A 13,052-nucleotide genomic window follows, 5' to 3' on the forward strand; every position below is an offset into this window, starting at 1 on the left:
TTATTTTGTGACCCAGAAAGATGATATTTTAAACTCTTTAGCCACGCTCCTCCACCATTGCAGTGTTTGAAAAATATTTTTGTTATCGTGGAAACATTATGATTAATAATTTAAAGTATTGAAAAGAAAGTAGCTGCTGCCATTGTTGGAAACTGGAATTGGCTGGGCCACGCTATGAATTCTGGGACAAGTTGGGCATCAAAGGATACACTGGACCCATCCTTCAAATTCGGGGAAATGAAGGACGCATTTGGCGTCCGGATTCGGAGGAGCCTATGAATTGGGACAACCTTTGTTGCATCGCTGTGACATGCGGTCTCCGAAGGATGTGACCTAGGAATTGAGACACAGCCAAAGTCTTTCTGATTCTGATTCTGAATTTTTCTTCCTGTGTTAAAGAGTGAATCTCCTCCTTTGTGTGATGTGCTGGGACAAAGGTGAACAGATGAGTTTGGCTGTTGGAAGTTGGGGACGATTCTACAGACAAACATCAGCTGCAGCTTTTAACAAATCAGAAATGTTAGGTTTCTATTTAAATATGTTCCTGTGTGGGAAATTTGTATTTATTTATTTATCTTTCACTGTTCCTCTTGAAATTATGTGTTAATCAGTTCCTGGAGAATTCATTTTCATGTACGTTAGCTGTTACAGGAAAAAAGAAACTGAAAGAGAAACAAGTTAAAATATCAAGAGATTGTTTCTATACTTACATGTGCTCAAAAATATTCTTCTATTAGTGCACCAAACATTGATATAATAGACTTTTGTTGTACAAGGAAAAGGCTTCGTCTCTCCTTCCCGCATGTATTCAGATGAAGCTTTTACAAGACCATAACGAGCATATCGAGCAGGATCCACTACACAGAACGCTTCTGCAAAAAGAAAAACAGGAAAAGCAAACATGAGAAGAACATTTTTAATAAACTTTTGGAGTGAAAATTATTTTTTTATACCTTCACAGGTGGGTAGTTCACACCAGTTACCATCACTGTAAAAGTTCACAGTCTCTGCACCAGTTAGTTTGTAATAACAATTACACTGGTATTTCACCTGGACCTTCTTCCACAATTACAGCATTTTCTTTTTTTTTTTTTTCTTTTTTTTTTGTCTGTCCCATTTGGTTCTTTAGCCGTCAGAATTGTTGTCTGAAGACCAACAAGGATACCAAATGGATTTATTTTGCCAAATGGATCATCATGGCATTGCCGTATTGGTCCATTTGATCAAACTTTGTTGTTATTATTTATTTTATTTTCAGTTGTTACAGATGGGACAGACATGACTGGGGGATAGGAAAGGGAGAAAGAAAGAGAGGAAGGAAAAGAAAACAGAAGGGAAAAGGGACAGTGAGAAAGGGCACTTACAAAGACAAAGAGAAAGAAAAAAATCTCCTGGATCACCTGTTGAGAGAAAAAGAAGAGAAGACAAGCAAAAAAAAACCAAACAAAAACAAAGCAACATACTAAACACAACACCATCACGTTAATCTAGCTAAGTGTGAACAGCAGTAAATACTAAATATTGAAAGTTGTTGTGCAGCACGCAGGGACAGACAGCGCACAATGTGCTTTGAAGTAGCAGCTAAGAAAGGTGTAGTTTATGTCTCACGAACAGTGAACACCCGTGTGCACACCTGTGTGGATCAGCGCTTGTATACAAAAGGTTTCCCCATGTAACAGTCTGCTAGAGGGTGTGGAGGGCCATAGCCCCGTCCCCAGGGCATGAAGCAGGCATGGAGGAGATCCAGGCTCCAGACATCCAGAGGCCCCAGAGTGCGAGAGCCCAAGGAGTACCACCGAGGGGCATCCGTGCCACCCTCCTGGGAAGGGCTGAGGAGATCCCCAGACGAGGGGGTCACCCAGTAGCCACGGGCAGAAGCCAGAGGGGCTGCACCGGCGTGCCCGCCGGCTCTGCCGGCAGCCAGCTGTGCCAGAGTGAACCGAGTTGCAGGCCCGAGGCCGGAGGCCCGAGAGCCCCTTTGCCCCGAAGAGGCCTGACCGAGCGACAGGCACCAGGCCCCGCCAAGTAGCCACCGGGAGTGAGCTGGTGCATACCTGAGCGCCCAGCCCGGACACCAAGAACCACCAATGCACCAACCCCTGAGGGCATCAGTTACCAGCAGGGAGTGTGGTGAGGGGAGATAGGCCTCCACACTTGGAGGGCCTGGGAGTACCAGGGAGGTGGAGTCTAAGACCCGACCTGACATATAGACACAGACAAACAGGCACACACAGACATAAACATGCTTTCCCACCCTCATGCACACATATACAAACACTCAGCACTCACCCAACGTAGGGACAGACATACATAGACATGTACACATCATACTCCCCAAACATACTCTATACCCCGGGTCAAGGTACCCTCGCCCCCAGAGGGGGGAAACGGCACCAGACCCAAGAGATGTGACCCTTTCCCCGGGGTGGAGGCAAGCAGACCGCCCCAGGCTCCGCAGCAGCAGGGAGGCCAATCGGACAGCCAACACCTCCTCCCAGCCCCCGCCCTGATGGCTAGTAGAGAACGGGGTGTGTGAAGACCCCATACCTCCATCCTCCCGCTCATGTGTAGTGTTGCTGTGTGTTGTTCTAAAGTGCATTTAAAACAAGGGAGGGCATGGTGCTGCTGCCAGAGAGCAGCAGGTGTTAGCACGGCCCCTCCCGAGAACCCTCAATGTCTACATGGATTTAAAATTGAGAGGTGGGCACCGCGCCAGAGGTAGGGTTGAATACACAGACCGTCCTCTGGACGCCGTTAACGTCAGTCACCCTCAAGGCCCTATATATATATATATATGTGTGTGTGTATGAGAGTGTGAATAATGTGGATGTCTAAGTTGTGAAATAAAATTGAGGCACAGGTGGCCAGAAGGGGACAGAGGGGGGGAATGCCTCCCCTGCACCCTGGTGACACACCCGCACCCCAAGGCCCTACCTGTGTGGGTGGGTGTGGTGGAGCGGGAAGAGGGAAGAGGGAGGCAGCCGGGGATGGGGAGGAAAAGAAGGAGGGCAAGATGCCCTCCTTAGGGCCAACTCCCCGCTGACCCCAGTAGGCACCCCCGTCCTCTGGTACCCACCAAGGCAAGGGAGCCCAGGCCCATCCAGACCGGGGCCTATGGCAGCAGCACCGCCAAGCCCCACAGGACCTGGGGAAGCCCAATTACAGCATTTTCAATGTATGGGCAGGCTCCACACAACTGAACTAAAATAAAAAGGGTAATGTTGTAAAACCATCTCAGTGGAACAATTACAGCAACAACAACAACACAAGTGATTGTAATAAAATGAACATTGTGTACTTGGCTGTTTAGTTTTCCAAATCTATGAATTCCTGTACAAAGTACCTACATGAATCATTTTTGATCAACAACTTTAATTCATTTATTCTTTCATTAACACTGGCTTCTAATTCCAATCCAGCCGCCTGTTGTCATTCAGATAAATAAATTAAATATAGAAACTGAATTTGATGTATATGTTGATTAAGTGGAAAAGGTTGCAAGCAACTTATTGTTTATGGGACTGTTGTCTCTGTTATTTGAGCCCGAGGTGGCAGAAGATCCTACAGGATACAGAGCAGATAACGCAGACAACACATCAGTTAGCATCACTTTATAAATTATTTGACTTGTAAATCAGTCCTGCTGGCAGCTCCCTGATATGTCATCACAGTGAATCATCCTGTCTCTAATATCGTCTTCTGTCACAACAACCCTCTGCATCTCCTGTTGCCCCACGTCTAAGAGCCACTTCTGAGGTCTTTTTCTTTTCTTCCTGCTTGGCAGCTCCATCTTCAACATCCTTTGTCCAATATCTCCACTATCTCTCCTCTGCACATGTCCAAACCATCTCAGCCTCGCATCTCTGACTTCATCTCCAAACTGAACAACCTGAGCTGTCCCTATGATGTACTCATTTCTTGTCCTGGTCACACCTGATGAAAACCCACACTGATGCCTCCAGCTCCACTTCCTGTTGTTTTATCGGTGCCACCATCTTTAAATCATACATCAGAGCTGGTTTCACTGCTGTCTCATAAACCTTCCCTTTCACTCTTGCTGCTATCATTCTCTCCCAGTTCACCTCTGACATTCATCTCCACCCACTCCACCCTGCGTGCACTCTCTTCTTCACTTGTCTTGTGCACCATCTGTTACTTGACCCAAAGCATCTCCACTACTACTTCTACTCCTTGCACCTGCACTATCACAGTTCCTTTGTTGGCACATTAAAGAGTCATGCCAGGACTCTGCAGTCTATTCACACCTACAGGCCAGTGGACATTCTTTCAATGATGAGGGTGTTCACTTCCTACGTCCGAATGCCCTTTGTGGACTACAGCTCAGCCTTTAATACAATCATCCTGGACATCCTCATCACCAAACTGGTCACTCTTGGCCTCCCTCCTCTCACATGTGCCTGGATAAAGGACTTTCTCACAAACCGGCCCCAGACTGTGAGGCTCCGCACTCATCTCTCCTCCACTCGCACACTGAGCACCGGCTCCCCACAGGGCTGTGTGCTGAGCCCCCTCCTGTATTCTCTCTACACCCACGACTGCAGTTCGACCCACAACAACAATCTCATCATCAAGTTTGCTGATGACACCACGGTAGTTGGACTCATCTCAAAGGGAGACGAGGCAGACTACAGAGAGGAAGTCCTGAAGCTGGCAGCATGGTGTTCAGAAAACAACCTGACACTGAACACTAAGAAAACCAAAGAGCTCATTGTCGACTTCAGGAGGCACAGCACTGACTTAGCCCCCCTTTACATCAACGGGGAGTGTGTGGAGAGGGTCCACACCTTCCGGTTCCTTGGTGTCCTCATCTCTGCTGACATCTCCTGGACAGACAACATCTCAGCGGTCGTCAAGAAGGCCCAACAGCGGCTGCACTTCCTGAGGGTCCTCAGGAAGTACAAGCTGAACTCCAACCTGCTGCTGACCTTCTACCGCTCGTCTATTGAGAGCCTGCTAACCTACTGCATCACGGTATGGTACGGCAGCTGCACCAAGGCAGATAGAGCGAGGCTTCAGAGTGTAGTTAAGGCAGCACAGAAGATCATTGGCTACGCTCTCCCCTCCCTGATGGACATTTATTCCCCCCGCCCCAGTCCTTAAACACTAAACATAAAAAGTGCTGCATGTTGAGGCATGGATCAAAAAACTGTGAGGACCTGAAAACAAAAATGACAAAATGCCCTTATTAACAGCTTTCTTGTCAAATGTGTTCTGTGTTGACCAGTATTAATTTTGGTGACCAATAATTTTCATCATAGTCTGCATACTGTGGTGTCTAACCGGATACTTACAGATACTTTGCACTTAACCCAAAATACTGCAGCAAGAGTACTGTCAGGGACTAGAAAGAACCATTATACTCCTCCTGTATCTTTACTTTATTGGCTCCTTTAAAATGCAGAATTAAATTTAAAACTCCTCTCCTTACATACTAGATTTAGACTGTTAGGGACATTCATGTGATGCACTAAGCATTTATTCTCTAGTCACCACTTTTCACTCCCTGTTACTGCTGTAAGTACTAAATCTTTTGTTTTCGCTCTCACTGTCCTCGTCTCTTTATGTCAATGTGCTCAATGTTAAATCTGCAAATCTGCATCAGTTGTGTTACAGGATACTATCATGTCAATATGGACAAAATTTCTGAACAATGTTTTCCACACCTTATTATTTTTTAAAAGAGGTAAATTATCTTTAAACTTTCATATAGGTTTCAATCAGATTCTGAATAAAAATAAGCAATGTTGGACTTTTTGATTCTGACATGTAAACAATTTTATATTCTTTTAAAAGTTCACATAAAATGTAGACTTTGTGCCCAGAAACATTCATAATAACAATTATATCTTTATTATCTTTATTATCTCCTGATCAGTGAGGTTCTGTATATAAGGGCTTTGGCTTTATTATGTTCATTGTGTCTGTATAGGTTCTCAGTCATCCAGGTCATGAAAGTCTAAGGAGCTTGGGAAGAAGGTGACCAGAATTCTTTAAGTTGGTGAAACACATAATACAAAAAAAAGAAAGAAAAGAAAATCTGATAAATTAGAATTTTAAACTGATGTTGGCATGACATGAAAGTCACATAAAATAAAAACGGGGATCATTCTACCTTACTGTCTGATGAAATCTGTGCGTAAATATTTCAACCAAGACAAACAAGAAAAGAAAGAAGAGCTATTTGCAGGACTTACTGTCACGGGCTGGGTATGGGACCCAGCATTTTGGGTTCATTTTGCATCATTGATATGTACTTTTGAAGACATGCTAAGTTCTTGTTGTTACTATTGTTAGTTAGGATTTAGGAGTTGCCTTGTATTTTGACATCCTTTTATGTTAAGTCATCTAGTTATTTTAAAGTTCCTTAGTTGCTCAGTCTGTAGTCCTTGTTTATCTAGATCCTTTCTTGTCGTCACCCCTTATGTTCCAGTCTCCCTTGTTCATGTTATTAAGTTGGTATTATGTCTGCCTCCGTCATGTTTCTCGTTTTATTTTGATAGAGTCTGGTGCTCTTTGTTCTTTGTATTTAGTTTCACTTCCCCTGTCCCGTTATTAGGTTCATGTGTGTCAGCTGTTTGCCCTCATGTGCTTCCACTTCCCCTAATCGTTCCTGTGGGTATTTAGTCTCTGTGTTTCATTCAGTCTGTGTCGGATCGTCTGTGTTACCACCCCTCTTGTCTCGTCATGATTTTGGTCTGAGCATGTTCATGTTTCTTGTTCATGTTCTGATGTCATAGTTCCTCTCATGCTTAAGTGCAAAATCATGTTCATAGTTCTGTTCTAGTATTCCCAGTTTAGGATTTAGTTTATTTCCGCCACAGCCCATGTTACTTGTTTTGTTTCTTGTGCACTGCCGAAATAAAGGCTCGCTTTCTGTTTAAACATTTATGTCAAGTTCCGTGTCCCTCTGTGTCTGCTGTTGGGTCTGTTAAACTCACACACTGGCGTACCCCGCCATGACACTTACCTATACACTGTGGCTGATGAGACCATTTTCCTTCGTGATATGTGCTGGTTGCCCACCAACCCTTCGTTGCAGGTGTAGCTCAGCTTTGTGCCATGAGAGTAAGTCTCTTGCTTTGGGGCAAAGAAGCCACTGTCCAGTGTGGGAGCATCACAGGCCTGTGTGGTGCTCTGTGCTGAAACACAACACTGAAGTAAGTGCATTCGTTATCGACCAGTGTAAATGTTTGTCTGTGAAATTACTTGTTGTTTTCACCGTGCAGCACTCCAGGAAACCAAAGAAGAGCAAATGCAAAATATTTGATGCACATTTTTAAATCGTCCAACAACAAAGCTGCACTAGCAGTTAAAGGTAATCCACATGAGAAGCAGCTACTGATCACAACTGTCACCCAAAAGTTTGTGCAATCATCGTGGCCCTTCCCATTTTGTGGGATGGAAAAAAGTTCATACACATCCAAAACAACTGTTGAGAAACCACAGGGGAAAAAATACTGTTTTCCACAAACTTTTATCCAAATATGTCATCACAATGTTTTGTATTCAGGTTCTTTTTAGACATGAAGAAAAGTAATATGAGAAAAACTTGAGCTAGGTCAGAAAATGAGCCGTTAAACACTAAATAAATAAATAATAGATTTTAAAATTCATAAGTAAGTGTTAGAGCTCTGATCCAAATCTCATTTATAAGCTTTCTTTCAGAGATCATTTATTGAGAGTCATCACCCGAAAAATGAATTAGAAAATTGTTGGTTTTACTTCACTGATCAGTTTGATTTAAATATAGTGTCCTGCCCTCAAATTACATTATTCATTAAATTCATTATTTTAGTCCTTATTTAATAATTAGAGCAACAGATATTTTGCATTGATTGTATTAATTACACATTGGATGTTGTGTTTGAGACATGTCAGGGACATTTTCTCTGAAGCGAACCAGAATCATTTACTTTGAAACATCAAATCAATGAAACTATTTAGTGTCCAAATTTCAAAGTCATTTCCTGGACTCGATGGATCAGAGGTTTGTGTGTTTGACCTGATTGTGTAATTTATTCGGCTGCATGATAAGTAACTGTTTCTAAAAGTACATCTCAAAACAGACATCTTGGTGCAGTGCTATCATTTTTCATGGTTTTCATCTAAACTTATACACCACTTAAAATGAGTATAGGAAACATAGGTCTGTGTAGTAAAAAGCAATGATAATGTGGATGTATATTCACTGAGTACATGACTCTAATGCGAGGTTTAATGCAAGAAGTCAAAGTGAAGCAGTTGCCCCCTTGGTGAGGTAAATAAAGTCACATAGCTCCACCATATCTCAAAAAACAAAAATTATTTTAGGTGAGCAAATTGCTAACATTGTGGTGAATGGAGGTGTAAGACCGGACTTATATTCTCTGCTCTAATACATCCCATAATTGTTCTATCAGGTTGAGGTCAGGACTGTGAAGGCCAAAGTCACTCATCTATGTCTTTATGGAGCTTGTTTTCTGCACCGGTGCGTAGGCCTTTTCGAACAGGAAGCCCATTCCATGAAGCCTCTACGCTCTGTTCTTGAGCTAACATGAAGTTTGGAGGTCTGTAATGACTGACTCCACAGAAAGTTGGTGACCTCTGCTGACTATGTGCCTCAGCATCTGCTGACCTCGCTCTGTGATTTTACATGGTGTCAATGGAAAATTGTACTTAGTAGTCAGTATAATCTTTTAATGATATAAGTTTCCATATATGCTTAGAGGTGTATAATCGATTGTGTAGTGATAGGATGTGTGATCTGTAGAAGGCTGCAAGGACCTTTATGTGCATTCCAGAGTGTTCTGGCTTTCACACCCACATTTTGGGAGCATGGGAGAGGTCATACCTTGTCTTATTGTTTTATGGTAGGATAACCGTGTCTGTATCTGTTTTAGGCTAAGTGCATTTTGTTTAGATGAACTGTTGGACTTCCAGACCAGCAGGTTTAGGGAAGTTGTTTATGGGGTCTCACACACACACACACACACACACACACACACACACACACACACACACACACACACACACACACCTAAACATCCACATTCCAATGTAAGGAACAAACACCCACTGATGTATAAATAAAGACCAGGGCAGTCTCAGAGTGTCACAGAGCCCTCACTCTCACTGCGGGTGCTCTGTGCTGCCCTTGTATACAAGTAAATTGTGTTTCTCCTCTCTGATTCTCAACTGAAGAAGTGCTTTAGAATACATCTCTTGACACATGGTCTACCTCTTTGTGGTTGAGTTGCTGTCGTTCCCAGTTGCTGTAAAATATTTAGTAGTAAAGACATTTCACAGCTGGACCTATCGTATCACTGAGCTCCTGAGAGTGAGTCATTCGTTTACAAATGTTTTTAGACTTCTGCATGGATTTTATACACCTGTGGCTGTGTTTATTTTAGAAAAAGTTCAAGTATGCACTCGGTCACTGCGACACTTTTAACAGGCCACAGTTTAACAGCCATGAGTTTAAAACTTTAATGTCACAAATCGTTTTTTCACCACATTGTGGACAAAGTAAAGTAAAGTAGTAGACAAGAAAAAAATAACTGAAAAACAGTTATACACTTGTTTCTTATTTCTTCTTCAAGATGCACTGTAATAATTTCAGTGAAACCATAATATCTTCATTTGTGGTGTTTGGTGTATGACTTGAATTAAAAGTAAAGCTGTAAAATTAGTGGTTGTACCATGCATTTTTGTTACATCCATCCATCTTCCGGTTATCCAGGGCCGGGTCGCGGGGGGAGCAGCCTAAGCAGAGAAGCCAAGACCTCCCTCTCCTCCAGCTAGTCTGGGGGAAAATCAAAGAGTTTCCAGGCCAGCTGAGAGATATAATCTCTCCAGTGTGTCCTGGGTCTGCCCCGGCCCCCCCCCCCCGGGACTCGCCCAGATCACCTCACCCAGGAGACGTCCAGGAGGCATCCTTGTCAGTCCTGGCATTTAGTACATGCAAAACATTTCTCCATCTTTATTCATTTGGGCCCAAATGCAAGATTCAGAGGCTGTCAATATATGAAAAAAATGAAATGAAGACCAAACTGAGGAAGGCTACACCCTGGACAAGTCGTCGATCTGTCCTCAAGAAACATTATACGTTTGTATAATTACACCTATGTTACTATGAAGATGTGTAAGTTCAGTAATGAAGATCTGTAAGCATTCATCTGTCTGCTTACCTGGGTGTTTGGGTACTAGTCTATTCATCACATCAATTCCACTTTTTCACAGTGTCCTAGTCAGTGCTGACATCATTGCTTCAGTCCAATCATCTAATCTAATCTAATTGCAATTCAGCTACACTGAAGGGTTTTCAAGCATGAACGCTCTGTTTAAGGTTATGCCAAAACATCTCAATCTGATTTAAGTCCAGACTTCGACTAAACCGCTCCAAAACCTTCATTTTGTCTTCTTGAACCATTCACAGGTGGACTTGTTGGTATGTTTTGACGTGGTGACTGGAAATTCAACTTCAGGATTTCATAGTAGAGAGCAGACTTCATGGTTGCATCTATTACAGCACGTGGTCCAGGTCCTGAAGCAGCAAACCAGCTGCAGACCACCTCACTATCATGATGTTATTTTCATGAAATGCTGTGTTAGTTTTATGCAGATGTAACACGACGCAAACCTTCCACAGAATATGTTCCCCAAAGTCTTTGGGATTGTCAAGAGTTTTTTTACTTTTGATATTGTGAATCACAAGAATCTTTGGGCTTGCCTCAAATGCTGGGTTGGCAATAAGGACTTTCTCTGTGTCTGATGGTCAGTTCATCAAATCTTCTGCCCGTTTCTTGTGTGTTTCTTGGACGAGGACACCAAATGAGGGTTTTGTGCCGTCACAGACAGTTTAAAAACGTAAACCTAAACATCAGTTGGACAGCTTTGACCACTCAGTTTATGAACTTAGCAGGTGTAAAACTTGATCAGCCGAGGGACATAATCTCTCCAGCATGTCATGGGTCTGCTCTGGAGCCTCCACTCAGTGGGACATGCCCAGAACACCTCACCCAGCAGGAACCTGAATCATCAAACCTGATATCACAGCTGAATGTGTGATACACACACCGGTCCACTGTGTCTGTTTCACACTTTGTGTCTCCAAAGTGTGAAATGGACACGCATGCAACACAAAGACGTCTCTGATGATGAAACATTTAATTCAGACCTCTGCCATTGACACTTCATGGATTCAATGTACACATCATGTATTGAGTGCATTCAAAGCTCAAATCATTTATGGACAGTTTGGTGTAAAAAGAACAATCAGCCCCAAAACTGTACAAAGAAAAGAAACATGCTTTGTTGTTTCTCTGCAAGTTCTGGTTGAAGTGTTTCAGAAAGGTCGTGTTGTCAGTTAGGTTCTCTGAATTCGTAGCAATATTTCTGATTAAAACACAAACCAACAAACAACAGGTGAGTGGAAAACAAAACAAAACACGCACATCTATTTCAAAAGAGCTGACAGGTAAACGCTGTAAGTTTTAACCATCCTGTCAGAAAAGATGATTCTAAAAGTATTCAGCTGACTCCAACTACCCAGATCTGAAGGCAGCGGTGGTGGCGACATTGTTCAGGAGGCTGCCTATGACGGTGATGACGTCCAGCCAGTGGCCTGGAAAGTGGCCGGCAATGTTGAGGCGCTGGACCTAGATCAGATGGCGGCGTAGCAACCGCAGGACCAGATGAGGCAGGACCAGACAGCAATTAAAGTCTCCCTCCTTAGAATGAGTGGGTGGAGATGGTGGCTGGATGGGTGGCTGAACTGACTGTTGAGCTGAAACCTGAGCCGATAACTGAACTACAGACTGTGCTAAAGGCTGATCTGCAAGCTGTGCTAATGGCAGAGCTACGGGCAGAGCTAACGGCTGAAGTAGTTGTTAGGGTGGAAGTTGAGTGGATGGCTGTGGTGATGAGACTGCGCTGTGGGCGGCTGAGCAGCAGACTGTGCTGTGGGCGGCTGAGCTATGGACTGAACAGCTAACTGAACAGCTAACTGAGATAACGACTGAGCTGAAGGTTGGGCAGCTGACTGAGCTAAAACAGTCTTATCAAAAATAGGTTTTTGTCACGATTAGTTAACGGACTCAGGCGCAGACCAGGAATCCTTGTAGAGAAGACAGAGACGAACTGACGGAAAACAACTAACAGATTCAGATTTTTAGACAACTGAGTGATTGACGCTGATAGCTCAACGATCCAGCGACGAGTAGCACAGTGCTGCCGTCTTAAGTAGGGCTCGGGATTACAAAGATAGGCAGGTGTCGAGATGGCAGCGGGTGTGGAGATGACAGGTACGTGGGCCCGTAATGAGCACCACCCCGACAGGAGAGATATAATGATCCTGAGATATAATGGGCAGAGGAGAGCGGCTTGCTGACGTCACCAGCCAGCAGCACATTCACATTACAACAGGGCCTGTGCATCTGACTGAGCCCATCTTCACAACATCAGGGCCTGTGCTGCACTGGTGTAATGTAGCTGCCCTCAGCAGGTAGCACCAGCCCTCGTGTAATGTAGATGGCCTCAACCAATAGCACAGGCCCTGATGTGGTGTTGAAGGCCTCAGCCAGCAGCAAAAGCCACTTGTGTGGTGTAAATGGACTCAGGGGGAAGTGCAGGCCCATGTGTGATGTAGAGGGCCTCAGCCAGCATCACTGGCCCTGGTGTGGGGAAAATGGCCTAAGCCAGAAGCACAGGCTCTGTTGTGGTGAAATTCTTCTCAGCATGCAGCACAGGCCCTGGTGTGCTTTAGATGTCCTCAGAAAGCAGCACAGGCAGTGGTGAAATGCAAATGGCCTCAGCCAGCAACATAGGCCCTTGTGTAATATAGCTGGCCTCAACAGGCAGCACAAGCCCTGGTGTAATGTACGTGGCCTCAAACAACAGCAAAGGCCCTGCAGGGCTCTAGACTAACTTTTTGCCATGGGTGCACCGGTGCGCCCATGGCAAAAAGCTACAGCTACATCCACTTCTGTCGGGCCTGGGCTGCTCACTAGGGCTGGGTATCATCACTGATTTCTATAATCCATTCGATTCCGGTT

The 13,052-nt window shown here is 44.1% G+C and overlaps 1 protein-coding gene across 1 annotated transcript; it reads right to left on the reverse strand.

The window, feature by feature from the left end:
• Window positions 1-223: 223 nt before the first annotated feature.
• Window positions 224-12,635, reverse strand: LOC120434372. Its single transcript, XM_039602374.1, has 7 exons — window positions 12,510-12,635; window positions 11,548-11,657; window positions 7,241-7,323; window positions 7,045-7,160; window positions 954-1,056; window positions 711-872; window positions 224-333 (listed from the first exon to the last, which is right to left on the reverse strand). Exons 1-7 carry the CDS (start codon window positions 12,633-12,635, stop codon window positions 224-226), a joined length of 810 nt encoding a protein of 269 aa, XP_039458308.1.
• Window positions 12,636-13,052: the final 417 nt, after the last annotated feature.

This window comes from Oreochromis aureus, linkage group 18 (genome assembly GCF_013358895.1).
Source record: "Oreochromis aureus strain Israel breed Guangdong linkage group 18, ZZ_aureus, whole genome shotgun sequence".
Classification (NCBI taxonomy): Eukaryota; Metazoa; Chordata; class Actinopteri; order Cichliformes; family Cichlidae; genus Oreochromis; species Oreochromis aureus.